Source organism: Protomyctophum bolini, assembly GCF_963924005.1.
Source record: "Protomyctophum bolini genome assembly, chromosome: 4".
NCBI lineage: Eukaryota > Metazoa > Chordata > Actinopteri > Myctophiformes > Myctophidae > Protomyctophum > Protomyctophum bolini.
Genome location: NC_137865.1, coordinates 38,822,404 through 38,842,360, shown reverse-complemented (window position 1 = coordinate 38,842,360; position 19,957 = coordinate 38,822,404). Strand labels below are relative to the sequence as shown.

The 19,957-nt window shown below is 43.0% G+C and overlaps 2 protein-coding genes across 2 annotated transcripts in view; one reads left to right on the top strand and one right to left on the bottom strand.

The window, feature by feature from the left end:
• Nucleotides 1–19,957, bottom strand: part of LOC308314055 (uncharacterized protein) — a 236,247-nt gene that overhangs the window by 130,512 nt on the left and 85,778 nt on the right. The gene's annotated exons all lie outside the window — the stretch shown is intronic.
• On the top strand, nucleotides 376–10,254 carry cotl1 (coactosin-like F-actin binding protein 1). Its single transcript, XM_080761266.1, has 4 exons — nucleotides 376–838; nucleotides 1,323–1,405; nucleotides 6,249–6,406; nucleotides 8,351–10,254. The coding sequence occupies exons 1-4, from the start codon at nucleotides 765–767 to the stop codon at nucleotides 8,459–8,461; spliced, it is 426 nt and encodes a 141-aa protein (XP_080617392.1). The 5' UTR covers nucleotides 376–764; the 3' UTR covers nucleotides 8,462–10,254.

The window sequence follows — 19,957 nt, the reverse complement described above, 5'->3', positions numbered from 1 at the left end:
GCGCCTATTTTCACACCCACTCGGGCAGACAAGACATACGCGTGCATCATGGCCTTGAATAATTACGCATATATTAATTTCAATGGCAATATTTATGACAACAAACAGTGCTAATTAATTAATGTATTCATCATCGCCCACAAGCACACATGACATAGCACAGCCCACTGGTCACTGTAGGAAGTGACTGCGGTTGGTTGTGCAACAGAGGACGGGAAGAAAAAGAAACCCTTTGTTCGCGAGTCACGACGAAACTGATGGTGCATTAATAGACCACAAGGTGGCGAGATAACGCAATAAAACAGACAATAGAGGAGGAAATGGGAGGATTTCATTCAAATCTCCCTCCATGCATTGACCACTGTGAGGAGGGGGTGGTGAATCTAGCCTGCGTCTGTCTGTCTGTCTGGGGACTTCTCTCTTCTCACTCTCAGCCTCTTGGGGTCCAGCATTCAACCTGATTGACAAGCATCACCAACGCCCATCCCTATAGGAAATGATCGGAAGATAAGTGCTACAAAGGTGCAATCAGAAGCGACTCCACTCCGCAGCCTCTAACCCGGGTCTGGTTTGACAGCACAGCAGTGACTGACAGTCTATTGTACATAGAGAGCACGTACGGTACACGTACTTCTCGTTTTTGACTGTAGGGATTGTTCACTTCTCCGCCCCGTCGCCCTGAGCCGCTTTCTTTCGACTATCTGTCCGTGCGTGTGTGTCCTGCTGACTGACTCCCTCCCGGGTCCACTTTGAGTCCATCCAAAATGACCACGATCGACAAAGAGGCTTGCAGAGATGCTTACAATCAAGTTAGAGATGATAACACCGATATCAGTTGGTAAGTGTCGGGGTTATTTAGTTGTCAAGTCTAGGTTTCTTTTCGTACAGTCTTGACTCAGTCACAGACAGTGCGTGTCTATAGATGTGTATAACAATGGGTGGTCAAAATTGGCTGGTGGTTTGAAAAGAATAAATCAACGCCGTCTCATTCATTCGCCCATCCTTTGACATTATTAGTATTCTGAACGCTTATAGCAATGCTGTGCCTAGTCCGTAGGCAGCACTATTTGGCCCATCGGGCAGAAGTAATTTCCTTTGTCCTATATCCAAGAGGGGGACAGTGGTGACAGTATTTTGTCACATAACCAGACACCTTGCATATATAGACTACACCCGGTTTAGTATTCCTCTGTTATGAATATAGGCTATAGCGGATATTAAAGACATTGTGCATCTGTGGAGGAGGAGGATGGTTCTGTGTAGGTCATATAGATTCTATAATAAATGGAATATTACATTAATGTACACACTTTTGTTTTTAGGGCTTCGTTTAAATATGAGGGTTCTGTGATCGTGCCTGCAGGGCAAGGCACCGACTATGCGGAATTCAAGTCTCAGTGTACAGGTAAGGCCCAAAGTTTAATCCCACATCTTTGCACGGCAGGTCTTATTTCAAAGGAGTGCAACACAAACAATTGTGTGTAACCTTGTTTCTTGTTAAGCTGTGTGTGGACGTACTCTAGGCTACTGCTGGCATGCCTTACTGCACTTGTTACATCATAGTCCATACAGCATACACTATACCACCACACAGCTTGAGGAGGGAGGGTTTGACTTGTAAGGACACTAATCTTTTAAGACTCTTTATGCTCTGAACCCACTGCACACCAGTACAACTCATATATATTTAAACTAAGTGACAAAAAATTGTATATACTGCAGAAATATTCTGTGCAAAATAGCACTCTATAACACACACATTATGGTTTATATGAGGTGTTGACTGAACCTAAATCTGGACTGTAAAAGGTACGGGTCCTATCAAGCCAGGAATTTCTCTCTCTCTCTCCCCCTGCTCTCCCCCTCTCTCTGGATAGAGCAAATGTTGGGCGTGGTGCTTAAAAGTCATGCTGTCACTGATGCTCAGTGTTGCGGGGGCCCATGCAGAGGCCTCGGGGCTGCTCTGTTTTTCGGGGGGTTGCATTCCTACAGTGTGTTGAAATAGATAATTTATTACGATGCTGTAGCCCAGTTGGTACCTGAACCATATAGAGTGTAAAACATACACATCGATGGCATGGCATGCCATGCAGTGGAGCTATTGTGTGTCTGCTTCAAGGCCTTTATGAAAGGAGGAAGTTTCATCTCAGTTCAGTCATTTCAACGCCTGAGTCCTCACACACAGCATTTCTATTGAATTGCTATTAATTTGCCGGCTCTGGCTCACTTTCAACTGCTATATATGCATTGCAATATGTACGTAAATATGCAGATTCATTCACCACTCTCTAATTTGTTCTCTCTCTCCCCCCCCCGGCACTCTCTACTCCCTCTCTCCCGCTCTCTCTGGCTCTCTATACCGAAACAGGCATTATAGTTTGTCTTTATGCTCAAAATGTGCTGTATCATCATTGGTATAGTCTAGTCTCAGTGCAGTTTTTGGGGTGCTTAGAGTTGTCTGCTGTGTCAGCACTGCTTATAAAGGGAAGTAATCATCAGAAACATATAGAGAGACTAGGAAGACTGTGGCAAAGGAAGTGCCATGGCTGGCTCCAGACAAGAGGTTCCGTTTTAGCAATAGTTCCTTCTCTGTGGCTTTCTTGACATCTACAATAATCAGCAGAATAATGCTATACCTGGCTTCAATAGCAGTGAAAGTGATAGATGTATAATGGAACTTAATTGTTCAGTAATCTAGACATTTATACTTATTTCAATGTCATTCTGATAGTGTTAGTCTATTGTGTGTGTGTGTGTGTGTGTGTGTGTGTGTGTGTGTGTGTCTGTGTGTGTCTGTGTGTGCGTCAGTAGGTAGGTTAGAAGGTGGTGAAGTTAGCAATGGCCCTTTTCACTGATAAGATGGTTTAACAATGACTAGGCTTGTTAATGCACAACAGGTCTGATTTCAGAGTGAGTGTTCCTGAAGTCATGCCAGGAAATTCTTTATCGGTCACACAGAAATAAAGATAATAATGCATATACAGTACTGTATTAGAAGGTTTACCACAGCGCCAATACTGCTGTCAAGTGTCCTAACACTGGGTCAATGGGTCAAAAAGCAAAACTGCTGCACACATTGTCTTCAAATGCATGCAAGAGTTTTGTTGGTTTAACATCGCAACAGTGACATTAAATCAGTATTGTGTCTGACTGTCTGTATCATTGATCTATACCAGCAGCACACCAAAGTGGCACAGATATATGTTCAGTGGCACACATTGTTCTGCTAGCCAATGGTAAAATTCTGACCCGGATTCATTGTACAATATGTTTTGATGGTGTCTAGAGCTAGACTTTCATTAGGTCAAAGACATTAACGGCAGTGTTTGTAAAACTGCTAAATAATACATTTAATAATACATTTTGGCACAAGAGATGCACACCAACATGTGTGTTCATTAATATACAGTAAATTATGCATGCAAAGCTGCTACATCTGTCTTGAGAATATGTATTGTGTTGAGTGAAAATTAACTTACAGAAACAAGTGAACAAAGTATTAGTGAATTCACTTCGTACTGTTGATGACTTGTACTTGAATGTAGGGGTGAGCAACCACCTCCTCATTCATTTTCACCTCCAAACAGCAAACGGCTTCATCCCAGTTCGAGATTTGCAGCCTTTACCAGAACAGTGGTGTTGCAACAGCCCAATGTTGTCTTTGCACCGATGCTCTTCGGGGCAGGCGCCATTTGAAACTCACCCACATACACAATCAATCATTGGAACATGTTATTACAAGCAGGTTGATCCATGCCACACACTACACCACATAAACATAAACAGGAATGTGCGTCACTCATGAGACAACCATACAGAAAGAGAGATGCAACGCACGCACGTACGCACGCACGCATGCACGCACGCACGCACGCACACACGCACACAGGAAGAAATTGATCAGGAACATAACAATCGAGGCCTATGCCGGTATACATCTGAATTAGCAAATTCACGGTGTGCATTGTGATCCCTAAATATGAATTTAGTAAAAAAATAATAATAATAATAATACAAATAATAATAAGTTAGAATAACCCTTAGTCAAGACATATGCTTGAGGCTATCATATACAAGCTCTAGCCTCAATTCAGCACCACCACACCTGCAAGTAGTTGTTTTGTGCGTTTTGTGTTTATTTTTACATATGTGAGGTCAAATGCTTTCAACACAGACTGCAGCTGTATGTCCTGCAGCTTGAGTAGTTGTGTAACGTAATTTAGTGCCACTCACTGAAAGTAAGAGATTTTTAAGCTAACAACAGAAGGGCAATACATCATGTGACAAAGTAAAGTTAAACACAGAAGGGACAGTTGCCACTTTGCTTCCTATCATTTATCTTAAGGCCCTCAGTAGTAAATGGGACCATGCACGACTCAGGCCAGTATTTGCCCAGTCTTACTCCTACTGTATAAGTAGTACCTTAAGAACCTTTATACCCAAACACTGGGTGGGGAAAAATTTCAGTAGTTTGAGTCACGTCGGGCAAATCTAATTTCTCTTTTAGGTCACAGGCTAAAAGGTTTGGGAACCACTGCCTTGGCTTGCCTTACACCATACCAATGGCTGTCCATTTCACATTCTGCTAATGAATAATACTAACAAGCACGGGAGCAGCACATGTTCGACCGCATGTCCGACCGTTGTTTCCGCATGTCGGTCCGTTGGTGTGTCTAATCTGCGTGTGCATCCCGCTATATAGTCTATACTTGCCAGCCCATAGAGCCCCATTGTGAACCCGGACATGTTGAGTACACCAAGGTTTTATGTTAGAAATGTTGAGTATGGGTCCCCAGCATGTAGAAACTGCCGGATGCTAACTTGCATATGTTGAGTTAACAACCTTTAGAAGGCAAAAAATTCAAAATGTCATCATGCTTTAGCATGTGACGTGTCAAACTAGGGGGTTTTCATGATGCTGAATCCAATCTTTATTGAACCTTTATTGAGATTGAGAGAGGATTAAGGATATCCCCTTGAGATGTATCATCTCATTTTCGAGGGTGTCCAGCAACATACAGCAAATACAGAACAATACAACAAGTACATTTATACATACATAGTTGAGGACAAAACAAACAACAAAGCTCTCCTAAAACTAGCCGCTCCCACCACACCTAATCACCCGCAACATTGTATCAATAAATCAATATAGTCATGTAATGATACAATTATGTAAAGATGTAAAGATCAATCCAAGCATTAGTTTTGTAAATTCTAATAACCACTTGCCCATCATCACATCATTTGTGATGACAGCTATGACCGTTTTTAGCCCAAGGATTGTTTTTTGTGCATCTGGCATGCAGTTTCTCCATGCTGGGGACCCATACTCAACATTTCGAACATAAAACTTTGGTGTACTCAACATGCCTGGATCACATTCTGGCAAGTGGACTAATATATTTCTGTGACATGAATTAATTCATGCTGTGATGTCACAGTGTATAGTTTATTTTCACTTTTCTATTGCAAGAAGAGGCTAGGTTGTGAACATTCATATTTGATACAATACCTCTCTGATAAGCTCTGGTACATTTTATTTATACATTTTAGTCTAAATCTAAAGTCTAAATTAGTAGCTCAATGACTTTTATTAAAAATGTATTGTTTGTATGTAATTGAATTTCAGTTAACATAAATATAACTAAATGCACAATAAAACCTTTCAGGATTCCAATTAAAAAAAAAACACAGTTCATTATATATGTATATATATATATATATATATATATATACACACATAATGTCTTTTCCCCAAAAATAGCAGATCTACTAACTCATGTAAATCGGCTATTTTTGCTACTTTTGTGGGACGAAGTAGGACTTCAGAAAAATAGAATACGGCCCTGTGAAGTGTGAAGTGAGTGACCTCTCCATCATCACAGTTTTCCAGCCCTGTTTCAGTAGTAGGCTACATCATAACATGGATCTGCTCTGCTTGGCTCAGGGAAATCGCTAGAATAGATGTATCCCAGTCTGACCTCTGTTCAGCCTTTCTCTCTCTCTCTCTCTCTCTCTCACACACACACACACACACACACACACAGGCATTTCACACTCCTGCTGTGTCTTTTTCTCTGACTCTTCTTCTCCTCTTCATTCTGTCTTTTTAGATTAATAACGTGTTATAATAATGATCACTTATTTTGTCGTTGATGCGGCTCATTCTCCTCTCTCTATCGTGTACTGTACCAAACACGGCAAATCTCCCCACTCACTGCATCTCTCCTCCTTTCTCACTTCAGACGACAATCGCCTCTTCGCTTTCGTGCGGATCACAACGGGTGACGCAATGAGCAAACGTGCCAAGTTCACCCTCATCACCTGGATAGGAGAGAACATCAGCGGACTCCAGCGCGCCAAGATCAGCACCGACAAGTCACTGGTCAAAGACATCGTGCAGGTCAGTACGTCTCGGCTCTCACGCATATGTTGATAGCAGCAGTGGTGGAAAAAGTAGGCTACTCACATCTTTGAGGGGCCCCACCTAAATTCAGCTATTAGAGTATATTTTCATCTTACACAAACTTTAAATTCTCATTGACAATGAATGGAGAATTGTACGTCATAGTGTCTGAGCAAATCGTCTCTTGTTGTCTTTTGCTTAGTGTCAATTTTTGTCTTACATAAACATTAAATTCCCATTGACAATGAATGGAGAATGTTATGTCATAGTCTCTGAGTAAATCGGCTTAGTGTCTATTTTTAAGTAGCCTATCAATACTGCAAAATACGCAACAATGCAAGTAATAAAAAATATCATCATACATATACATCACATTTTGTGCTCAGCCAATCAAATCATCACAAATGCCATTCCGGCCAATCACTTTTGGCGTCACTTTTCTGTCCTCAATTTTTTGCTTCAAAAGTGGGCATAGGAGGGGCTAGAGCCCCTCAAAAACGCAACAATACAAGTAAAAGTCCGGAATACAAAATGTAGGCTACTTGAGTGAAAGTATCAAAAGTAAAAGTACTCATTTTGTCCTATTTCAAGTTATCAAATCTTTTGAAAATATCAAATCTATAAGTTCACAATGTGCATTGTTTGTGAGCTTATAGATGCTCATTTCAAAAGAGGCTATTTTCAAAATGTATACATGGCTTGGTTTTGTAATAATAATCAATTACTCTTCATGTGCACTCTGCCTTAGGTGCGTTACCTGTTCAAATCATATCAAATAAATAACGGTAATGTGTCGCACACACCAAGACTGCATTTCAATAATGTATTCTTGCATTTTGAACAGGAGACAAACGTTTCGTCTATCCAGTCTTCATCAGTGTGTGACAATGCAAGAATATATTATTGAAATGCAGTCTCAGTGTGTGCGACCCATTACCGTTATTTATTTGTAATAATAATCAAAATCTACAAACTAAGAGTAAAAGTACAATATTTGGATCCGAGATGTAGTGGAGTAGAAGTAAAAGTATTGGAAATGGGAAATACTCAAGTAAACACTTACTAAGTAAATGTACTTAGTTACTTTCCACCACTGCTGGTTGGTAGAGGAACTGGGAGTGTGGGTGCAGAACCCACACACTCTCCTGGTGAAAATCCTGGATACAAACTGGTGACTCTGTTTGCATCAGTGGTTCCCACACGGTGTGCTGTGAGACGTGTCCACTGGTGTGCCTTGGGATTCTTTGGCAACCACACATTATGATTGCATACTATATCTATATATATATACACAATTGAGAACTTGGGCAAGTTGTGAGCGCACACTTGGTGCACAGTTCAAGTGGCCATGAAGTCATAGACCGTGACATTTGCGGAGTATGCGGAAGTGCCGTTTACGCCTGTGCTTTTCACTGCTTTGTTTGGCCGTGGTACGTCACAGACCTTTCATAAATAAATGGACATATACACAAAGCCACACGTCCGAGCGGTCAACAAATTATGACCGATATCCGAGCTACGATTATTTGTAGGGTCATATCGGCCAATACATATTCTGATATACATTATTATATTATATTTAACTAATTGAAAAAAAAATCATTAAAGAGACAGAGGCAGGCTGCTCTGCGAGTACAAAGCCATTGGTGGTCTATCGTGCATCGCTAAAAAAAAAGATATATACTCAAATGACCCTTTTGACTGGTGTCAAAAACACCTATAGTACAGTAACTGCGCTGCACACATTACATAGATGCTGATGTATTGTAGCCTACTGTGTGATGTTCTCCAGAACAAACATCTGTAGCGTTTCCCAAGTGTGCTTGCACACATTAGATTAGACGTATTGTACTGTATTATGTTCTCCAGAACATCTGTAGCGTTTCCTAACTGCGCTTGCACACATTAGATGCTGACGTGTACTGTGTTATGTTTCTCCAGAACTTTGCCAAGGAGTTCATGATCAGCGACGCCAAGGAACTGGATGAGAGTTACATCCGGGAGGAGCTGAAGAAGGCAGGCGGAGCCAACTATGACGCCCAGGCGGAGTAAAGCAAGCACAGAGTCCACTGGAAGGGAGGTGGGGGGGTTGCGGTTGCCTAAAGGTGGGAGCGGCTGATTGTTTTTTGGGGGGAGGTGTTTTGGTGTGGGTGGGGCCTACCTGTTGGGGAGAGGGATAGCTGAAGGGGTCTGGTGCTGCAACACTTCAATGTGACACACACACACACACACACACACACACACACACACACACACACGCACGCACACACACACATACACACATGTTCATAATACACGTCAATGCAAACAAACAGCCCGCTCTTCTCTGTTCTCCCCTCTCCCCGGTCAGAGTATAGTTGGCCATCTACTGTGCTGTATGACGTTATCATCTCACATTCATCATCTCAGCATGGGCTGCAGCAGAGTTAAAAGAACACTTAGCAATATGAAATCTACATTACAGGGCCGATCTTCCTTTACCGGGAACAAATTTCTAAAGTAATAAAATGTAAACGACTGAAGAATTCGCTCCAAAATGAGGATACATCAGCTATGTGGAGTAATTGTGTTTCTGATATTTCTGAATATCTCACAAATGACAAATGCAAAATGTAATTTTTTATCATTTTATAAAACATTAGGACAGATTAATAAACAACACGTTTCATTGTTCACAATGACTTTTGCTTTCATATTGCCAAATGTGTCACAGTCTAAAATATACAGAATTTAAACTCTTCATATGTAGGCATTCCTTTGAAGTCAGACTCAGAGAATGAGCCGTTTCTGGGTGACAGATCTCCATTTTTGAAGAATATGCTTGACTGTTCGGACTGTTTGACTGTTCGGACCTCTCCCTCGCCATCCAGGTTGCCATGTTTAGATTGCAGCCCTAATAGGAACTATTCTGTTACTTATTCCAAGAGTCCTTTAGTTTCTTATTAGTCTTCCTTTATTCTCATGCTAATGTTTTTAACTTTCATGATGGCTGTAGCCCAAACATTGCAGACTTGAGTAAAGCAGTGGAGTGATTCTTGATCATTTTAACCTCCCTCTCATGTAGGCTACTATTTGACTTTTCTTATCAGTTTCTGATAGCACTTGATAGCGAACGCAACCAGAGCTGTGAAAAAGTTTGCCTGAGAGGGAATGATATTCACACAAGCCATGTCCAAAAGCTCATGCAGCATGCTACCTCATGAAGTATAGGCATTGGGAATATACAGAAATGGCTGACGTGCTTCAAACAAAATATAGCTTAAAAACAATCTGCAACGCTGCTGTATTAGTAAAATAATAATATAGACAACTACTAATTGGCATGTAGTTCAGAATTCAAGAATGGAGGTCTTTCAAGCGCCAAATCAGATTGCATAGCTTGCATCTCGTGGTTCACTTCTTAAAAGGTATCCTTCCATGCATCCTTTACTCTACTGTGTTGACTGCCTTAATCTCCCATGGAGAGAGGGGCATCATGGGAGTTTGCGGACACTACACTGTGATTGGCTCTCCTCCACTTATGGGGATGTGATTTAGATTGCAGCGTGGCTCGCTGTCCAAAATCTCGGTTGTAGCATTTCTCATTTTATTTGGTTCCAAATGCCCCCAAAGGAATGTTCTCTGCTCTCATGTTCACTTTTTTGGTTTTGTTTTAAAGATTATTTTGTATTTTCTTTAAAGAGTTTTACCTTTTGTTTTATTCTTGAGAGCAATGCTATCTTGGAAATTGGAGGAAGAGACATTTTCCCAAAAAAAGGAAAAAAAAGAAAAAAAAGAAAATGACCTAAATGGGCACAAGATCAATAATTTCAGAATAAACAATGTTGTTGTTGTTTTTTCAAAAATCTGCTTCTCAAAGTGTCTTTTGTATGTCTCTCAGCTCTTATTGGCCTGGAAAGAAAATGTTCTTTGGTTAATGTGTGAAATAAGTTAAATGAGTTTGGATGTGTGGTTGGCGGGCATTCTTTCAGTTGGCGTGTGATGAGGTAATGGGAGTTCTTTGGGGGTGCACACGGCTCCAGAGTACACATGGCAACTGTCTCCGGGAGGCTTACAAGACTCCCGTGGGTTGTCATGGTCACCACTACTGTCACGCACAGCCAATCATGGCCCCAAAAGGGTGGGGGTGTGTGGTCCCCGAAATGTTCAGGATCTAAAGCCTGTCAATCCCTCACTTCCTTCATTCCTCCCCCATCTCTCTGTTGCCTCTGTCCGTCCTTTCTCTCACCCCACCTTTCTCTCTCAACCATTTATTTTTGTTCAATAGTTGTGAGCTATACGGTAGTCTAGCTGCTTTACAGCTTAATCTATAGTCAGACAGCTTCATGGTTCCTGCTTTTATAATGTGGTGCAGTTTAGTTCAGTTCGTTCCCCAGGGAGATTGGGACAACCACGACTGATTGAAGTATTGAATAGGAGAAGACATGTCAGGTTTCTGATTGTGAGCGACAGTTGCCGTTTTATTTCTATTTTTAGGACAGTCAGTGGCACCCAGCTGTGCTGCGATTCAAAGTTTGCCATGGGGTAATAAGACTAGATTCACTCTATCTCCCTATACTAGCTCTCTCAGATAGTATTACAGCAGCTCTGTAACTGTCAGAGTGGCATGGATTTAGGGTTGTCTGTGAGTCAACCACGGGTGGGAGGTAAAGTATGGGGGACTAATGGCTGATTACATAATGACAACTCTGGATTCATAGCTGACTTGAGCTTTAATCTGTGGGATTCACAATTGCAGTGTAAGCTTGTTCTACAAAGCTATATGTCTATGGTTTGACTTAGTGTGTGTGTGTGTGTGTGTGTGTGTGTGTGTGTGTGTGTGTGTGTGTGTGTGTGTGTGTGTGTGTGTGTGTGTGTGTGTGTGTGTGTGTGTGTGTGTGTGTGTGTGTGTGTGTGTGTGCGTGCGTGTGTGTGTGTGTGTGCGCGCGCGCGCATATTGTAAGTGTGTGTAATAACGTACTCAGAAGTGTGTGGGAGTAGGGTCTAGTTGGGACAGGTGTGAAGGTGTCTTAGGGGATCATATTAATTAGATGAATTACTTTGGGAATATTAAAATGAGTCTTTGTCGCAATGGTAGCAACAGTGCTCTTTGACTCCCAACAGGCCAGCGAGCCAGCCAGCCTGTACCCTGGCTAACAAACAACAGTATTACCACTAGTTGTATCACAGTTCAAATATGGTCTTCTGACATTGAAAAATAACTGTGTTGTTACAAGTTTTACCACATTTCTGTTACTGTCCCCCGGCCTATATTCTAGATCTAGACGCACTATAATGGATGTTGTAATCATTGTACTGGGACCACTGGGACCACCTCCCACCCAACATCTCTCTCTCTCTCTCTCTCTCTCTCTCTGTCTGTCTCTCTCTCTCTCTCTCTCTTAGTAAGGCCTGCATGTCCTGACAGCTCCAGTCCATCACTACTCAAGCTACGTGGGAACACGAACAATATTCATGCGTGCCATCTTTCGTATGCAGGGAATTTTGTTTGTTTGTTTGTGATGACATCAGTCTGTGTTTGAAACATATCGAGGCAGGGAGGTTAGCATATTGGACGAGTGCGAGTATACACGAGTATTGTTGCTTATAAACAGGGATTCTCAGAGCGATTCCTGTGAGCGACACCACTCAGATCCCTCCTGCATTCCACAGACCTCCCCTACACGACATATTTCATAGCCCACACAAAGCTGCAACAAAGTCCCATGTGTGTACATGTGTGTGTGTGTGTGCGCACACACACACACACACGTTTGTGTATGAGTGGTCGAGTGTGAGAGTGAGAAACAGGGTAGATTTTCACCTTGTAGAATTAATAGCTTGGCTAATGTGAGACCCAGTAGAATGTAAGGCATGAGGAGTTTCAAAAAGAACTTGCCCCAGTATTTTAGCCCAGCCAGGCCCAGAATAGGGAAGTGTTCAGGTCATATCAATTTGCGGTCCCATCCCTAGTGTTTCATCAGTTAAACATTTGGTTAGTCACAGCCCAGTCTGGTCCTTTTTCCAAACAGAACATTATGTTCAGAGTCATCTGTTTCAGGGATGGTGAAAACCACCACATGCAGGCCGGCATTGAGCTCATCATTTTAAACCACAGCAACTCCTAGAGAGAGCTGGGGGGCTGTTATATTATAGTACAAGTGCAGACTAAAGGGGGGAGAGGTCAGAAGACTCACTCAGCCTGTGAGCAATGGTTTTGGGGACCCAAATGGGGAATATATTAAGAAAGAGAGAGCGAGAGAGAGGAGAGGGGGTGTGTGTTTGACAAGGAAGAGTGGGCAGAGGTGAGGGGGTGGGAATTGAAATTGGGGCAACTGAGCAAAGCAGAGGGGAGGGTGTGAGTGTGTGTGTGTGTGTGTGTGTGTGTGTGTGTGGGGGGGGGGGGGGGGGCTTCCAGCCTCCAGACCGTGTGAATAGAAGACTGAGAGAATGGGAGTGTGAATGGGTCACTTCTCAATGCTCCTGTGTGCCACTCCAGCATTGGCACAGAGATGCCATTGTCAGTAACTAACAAGCTGAGCAGTACCACTCCATCCACTCTGCCCAAGCGGGTGCATCTGTCTGTCTTATTGTTTATGTTGAACCCGTTTGCATCCCTGTTCTGGTCGTGTCATAGCAGGTGAACATTCCGCGAAAGAAGCAGATCTACAAGCTCACAATGCGGCACAACACCACGTTGTGAGCTTGCATATCCACTATTTTCTCTGAAGGGATTTGATGTAGATGAGGGACAAAAGATGGGGACCAATGTGGAAACCTGGGGGACCCTGGTCAGCAAAGTACAATATATACCTGTAGGGTTTTCTTTAAATTGTTGAGCCTAATTTATACTTCATCGTACGACTTTGGTGCTTGCCAAAAATATTACATTCGACAAGCAAGTTGAAGCAACAAGCAACACAGTCATCCAGATGCGATGAAAAATCACAAATCAGATCCGAACCTCGGATGGATCATCACCACCGCAGACAGCGGCGCATTTTTCAGAGATAACAGCCAAAGAAGATCCTACTTTTAATGGGACCCTATGGGATGCGCGTACACGTCTCCTGGTCCTGGGGGTGACGAAGGCATTGCCTAGCAACCGGGACAGGACTAAAAGTTGGTTTTTAGTGTAACCATTTCATATTGATATAAAGAGATAAAAGCAGCGATATCGCGGCTTCGGCAGACAGCGGGTCTTAGAAAGACACAATATTGCGGCTTCGGCAGTAAAAGTATTAGTTATTGGGTTAATATTGTATTATACTTTTCAATTATACTACTTCGCCAATATACAAGCACATACGAGAGCTGCATTTTCTGTAAATATGTAGCTAAAAATAAAGCGCCGACGTGTCCCTTTGTGCGGGGTAAACCCACTCAAAGAGTGTCATGGGCTGCTGCACTCATACAGTACAACCCTTGCTATGGTTCACGTGACTAATGTGTGATTGATGGAACCACTCAGGTCACTGTCCTATCTCAGCAGAACAGAATGAATATCTAATCCAAGTTCTCTCTCTCTCTCTCTCTCTCTCTGTCTCTGCTCTTGCTCTATTGCTTCTCTGCATCTCGTTCTCAATCTATGCAGTGTCCTTGACTCCTTGTCATTCACTGCAATCGTCTCCAATCTATTAAATCCAGCGTGTGTGTTTTTCTATTTCCAGCTGTTATCTGTCTCTTCATCTTGTGACTGTTATTTTACAAGAATGCCATTACTATGTCTATAGTCCATAAAACTGTAACAGCCCTATTAACAAAAGGTGTCGACTTTATTAAGTTGGACTTTGTCCCTATTGGTAAAACATCTAATTTATTATATAATAGTAGGCCTATCTTGTGGTATCCTCTCTACACTTGGAAAAGAGGTTGGCTGAGGACATTTTGAGGACATTGTACAGTCAGGGCTGAACCAAGAAAGAGTCCTTATCTTCCTCAGTGTTACAGGAAGTGGAAAATTACAACTCACTTCCTATTCCAACATTATTTTCGGAGAAGTTTCTGTTAAATGAAGAGTCATACTAGCAAAGAAATCAATACAGGGTTGAGGTATTGCTTAAACGGAATCAACACTGATGTGTTGGTATGATGATAATCATCTATAATACATTTATATGACATACAGTGTATAGTATAGATAAGACATCACATATCAGTCATAATATTGTGCTTTGATGGTGTAATATAATCTTCACCTATAATAACATGTCGGTTAACCCTACCCTACATTGTTTTCTGATTGACATTAAAGACCCATCAGGACAACTGCTGCAAGCAAGACTTTGCAAGTTGTGATTCAGGAAACGCCTGCAAGTGTCACATGTCAGCGCTGTCTCTCTCCTACATCACACTACACTGATGTTGATGCAGAGCTCATACCTCAAGGCAACACATGGTCTATTTCCTACTCTCCTATTTCCTTTTTCCTCTTGTTGCTGCTTTCTCATTCACCCAGACGGAGAGTTCTTACATAATTGAGCTTTTGTCTCCTTACACTGCCTTCTACCATTATTATAATGCTTTCTTTTTCCACATTTGCCTTTTACAGTGCCACTATTTTCTATTGAGTATCTTCACACCCCCTCGCCCACACGCGCACACACACACACACACACACACACACACACACACACACACACACACACACACACACACACACACACACACACACACACACACACACACACACACACACACACACACACACACACACACACACACACACACACACACACACACACACACACACACCCCTATAATCTGCTTGCTATTGGATGCTCTATTCGCAATGTAATTCAACTACATATAACTATATGCTTCACATGGATCAGTGACCCCAGTAAAATATATATATTGATCATCCTGCTCTATACATGCACAGCCTGCCCTGATAGGCTCTCAAGTGCCATCTTTCATGGGCAAAGAGCGAGGTTACAATGAAAGGTCGTGCCCCTCTGTGCACAACCCATGTGCGGTTTTTTTTTTCTTCTTTTTTTTCTCGATATAACCTTAAATCAACTCTTGGCTCACGAGTTATCTTAATAGGCATCAGAAATTCATCTCTAATTTGTTTGTCAGGCTTGTTAGACATTGTCGTGCTGCGGTGCTGGGTGTAGAGGAGACGAGAGGCCTGTTAGACATTGTCGTAGAGGAGACGAGAGGGAAAGGATTGGAAGGCCTGTTAGACATTGTGGTGCTGCGGTGCTGGGTGTAGAGGAGACGAGAGGCCTGTTAGACATTGTGGTGCTGCGGTGCTGGGTGTAGAGGAGACGAGAGGCCTGTTAGACATTGTCGTGCTGCGGTGCTGGGTGTAGAGGAGACGAGAGGCCTGTTAGACATTGTGGTGCTGGGTGTAGAGGAGACGAGAGGCCTGTTAGACATTGTGGTGCTGCGGTGCTGGGTGTAGAGGAGACGAGAGGCCTGTTAGACATTGTGGTGCTGGGTGTAGAGGAGACGAGAGGCCTGTTAGACATTGTGGTGCTGCGGTGCTGGGTGTAGAGGAGACGAGAGGCCTGTTAGACATTGTGGTGCTGGGTGTAGAGGAGACGAGAGGCCTGTTAGACATTGTGGTGCTGCAGTGCTGCATGGGTGTAGAGGAGACGAGAGGCCTGTTAGACATTGTGGTGCTGCGGTGCTGGGTGTAGAGGAGACGAGAGGCCTGTTAGACATTGTGGTGCTGCAGTGCTGGGTGTAGATGAGACGAGAGGCCTGTTAGACATTGTGGTGCTGGGTGTAGAGGAGACGAGAGGCCTGTTAGACATTGTGGTGCTGGGTGTAGAGGAGACGAGAGGCCTGTTAGACATTGTCGTGCTGGGTGTAGAGGAGACGAGAGGCCTGTTAGACATTGTCGTGCTGGGTGTAGAGGAGACGAGAGGCCTGTTAGACATTGTGGTGCTGCGGTGCTGCATGGGTGTAGAGGAGACGAGAGGCCTGTTAGACATTGTCGTGCTGCGGTGCTGGGTGTAGAGGAGACGAGAGGCCTGTTAGACATTGTCGTGCTGGGTGTAGAGGAGACGAGAGGCCTGTTAGACATTGTGGTGCTGCGGTGCTGCATGGGTGTAGAGGAGACGAGAGGCCTGTTAGACATTGTGGTGCTGCGGTGCTGGGTGTAGAGGAGACGAGAGGCCTGTTAGACATTGTCGTGCTGCGGTGCTGGGTGTAGAGGAGACGAGAGGCCTGTTAGACATTGTGGTGCTGCAGTGCTGGGTGTAGAGGAGACGAGAGGCCTGTTAGACATTGTGGTGCTGGGTGTAGAGGAGACGAGAGGCCTGTTAGACATTGTGGTGCTGCAGTGCTGGGTGTAGAGGAGACGAGAGGCCTGTTAGACATTGTGGTGCTGGGTGTAGAGGAGACGAGAGGGAAGGCCTGTTAGACATTGTGGTGCTGCGGTGCTGGGTGTAGAGCAGACGAGAGGACTGTTAGACATTGTAGTGCTGGGTGTAGAGGAGACGAGAGGGAAAGGATTGGAAGGGCATGACAAGGATCCCTCTGCTTAGCCGACCTTAACCCATTCTGACCTGAGATCAGTTTCTAAAAATGTCTTCTACATCCTGACAGTTTTCTGAAAAAATGTTTCTGTCAGTTGTTTCTGTCGATTTTTCTAAAATCTATTTTTCAATAGCTAAAGCACAACACAATGCTAACACCAAAAGGGGATCCCGCCCAAAATGGTTGATGTTACTGCCCTCACGCAGTGGTGGGAAAAGTACTCAATTTTTTTTCAAGTATCAATTCAATACCGTCTGCAATATAGAAATATTCTGTTACAAGTTTAGGTCCGGAATACAGATTCTGCAACATACAGTGTCTTGTGATCGCTCATAGGTTTTATGGTCATTAAGGCAGTCTAGCGACCGGCACTAAACTAGGAAATGTCCACCTGCAGCTTCCCGCATGGACCTTGCCAGTTCCCACAGCCAATTAAAGAGAGTGCGAATAGAACATGCACTTGCAACCAAACTAGGGGGAAACTCAAATATCCAAGTAACACAATCCCATGCCACACGCATCACGGATAATCAGTCACAGAACAAGCCGTCACTGGGCTGTACTGACCATCACAGCAATATTTCGCACTTTAGCAATGATTTTGACCACAAAAGGTGGTAAAAATCATCAGCACCCATGCATCAGCCACCAACATTAGGATGTGATGCACTGTCTCAAACGAAACACAATGAGGAAGTTCTCTTTGAATGCTGTGGAAGTGTTGTAATTCCAGTGTCTGTGAAACCATGACTCAGCTCAACAAAGCCCAAGGGCCACCTGTGCACATAAATTGTGGCAGCTAGAGGGAAAGGTTCACGCTTAGAAACCAGGGCATGTCCTGTACAGAGATTCAAATGTGTGCCTCCTTGTGATTCAAATCCTTGAGGAAGAAAATGCAAAGCGCTCAGGCAAATGGGTGGCAATTTGCACGAGTTCACAAGTCATCTTTGTCTTTAGATTTGTTTTACCGTAATAGCCTACATGGGAAAGAGAGAGCAGGGTCTTTACCTTTGCTGCAGGTCACACTCTCATAATATACGGTATTTTTTAAGACTATCCAAAGCAGTTAAAGAGAAAAACTGATCAGCAATCAGACTCAGTGCTTCCGTTCTTAGATAAGACAAAATATGTGGTTATGGTAACTTCATACTGTACGTGTGGTGTTTGTATTTTTGATTGTGCATTGTTTAGCGATGGTGACCTCATTATCAATATGTATGTGGTATGTTTGTGCATGTGTGTTTTTGCACATGGTATCCATGAAGTGATGCATTTCCTGTTTAGTCACTCAGCAGTGAGACTTTTACCTTATAAGGATGTGATTGTAAGGAGGGGTGGTGGGTGAGGGAAGAGAAAAGAAGAAGTAATGAGTGAGAGAGAGAGAGAGAGAGAGAGAGAGAGAGAGAGAGAGAGAGGTGGAGAGAGTCAAGTAATGTGTCTTGTCTCGACTTGTAGTTAGCTGATCCACTGTAGAGTAACATGTGGAGATTGCCAGAGATAGAAATCAAGCCACAAATCTCATTTTATTGGGACGTGTGCGTGTAGTACACACTGTGTTATTGAACCATGCATATGACAAGGTTCTGTCTGTACCTGCACGAAACATCCATGCGAAGGAAAGTTTACGAGAGCGAGGACGTAAAATGATCTACACATACGTATTTAATGAGTCTGATAGAAAAACTGTGCTGTGTGGTTGACTTTTACTTTCAACAACGTTTTATTCTTGGCCCTGTTGCGATCAGATTACAACACTCACTACTGTAAACACAATTACGTTTAGACAATCTTCAGAAACTGTTTCGGGATAAAATGCATTTAAGATTCTGGATGTTGAACATTCGCTGTGAAGGACGTCTTTAAGGCTCTTGAACAGTAAAATAGTAAGTACAAGCAATGTGTAGGGCTATTGTTTCACAATGGACTTTGGCATTTGAAACATTTGAAACAGGAAGCAATAAGGGCATGAAAGCATTATGTATGCGAACATGTCTGGCCTTTCTAGGATCTATAAGCATAATTTATCTGATAAAGGTCACTTTATGTGTGCCTTAACCCTTTCAACCTTTTGGGCATGTCATTATAGGACCATTTCTTTCAACAAATAACCCCCCCCCCCAAAAAAACAAAAAACAACATTAATTTATTCTGTCACGATGCGATACATTATGAGCTTGTAGATTGTGCTTTTTTCTCCAATGCTTAAGTGGTTAAATGTCTGACCATGCATGCTTAAAAAGGCCTTTGTGCCTCTTCTTGTCTGACAAAAGAGTCGATGGGGCTTCAGTGTATAATCGTTGTTGTGTAATATATTATTGTTGCTGGTCACCATTTCTAAAAAAAAAAAGAGGGCGTCTCTTTCTGGCATATAGTGCTACATGCCCATCTCAAGCAAGGTTTCCTGTAGAAATCATTTGCACCATTTGCACCTAGCTTGATGACTCGATTTTGCAGAAGCTAGAAACTAGAGTCTCCAACTCTCCATAAACCACACATGCATGCACCGGAAGACAGCACGTCAGCGAGCAGCTCAGGCTAATGATCAAAAGGCCATGAGAGTAAACCCCAAAACACTGTCTCATCACACTCAGGCGGGAGGCCATAGACTAGAGGATGTGGAACCTTCCACCTGCCTATGGAGCAACATCAGCACGGATGGAGGAGCAGTCAAGCACACAGAGCATTGCTTTACGCACACTGGTAAGGCGTGCATTCACAAACTAGATCTTTAATGTTACAACTGAACTCAAGTTCATAACAAAAAGGGGAGACGCAGACACAAAGTATACGTAAATAAACAGCAGCTAAATATGAGTCACTGTAGTAGATGAGGATCATGTACAATGTGTGTGTGGGTGGGAGTGCATGTGCAACATGACTGTTAGTAACATGTAGCCTAACCCAAACTCAAACATGTAAACCAAAAGGAAGATATTTAAAAAATAAAAAACACACTTGTGTGAAGTGAGGGGTGCCCATGCACTGTGGCTGCCACATGACATCATGATTGGGTGCTCTCCTCATTTCCCTGAGCTACTGTATACTTCTGCCAAAAGCCAGCAACTAGAGACTTGGGAA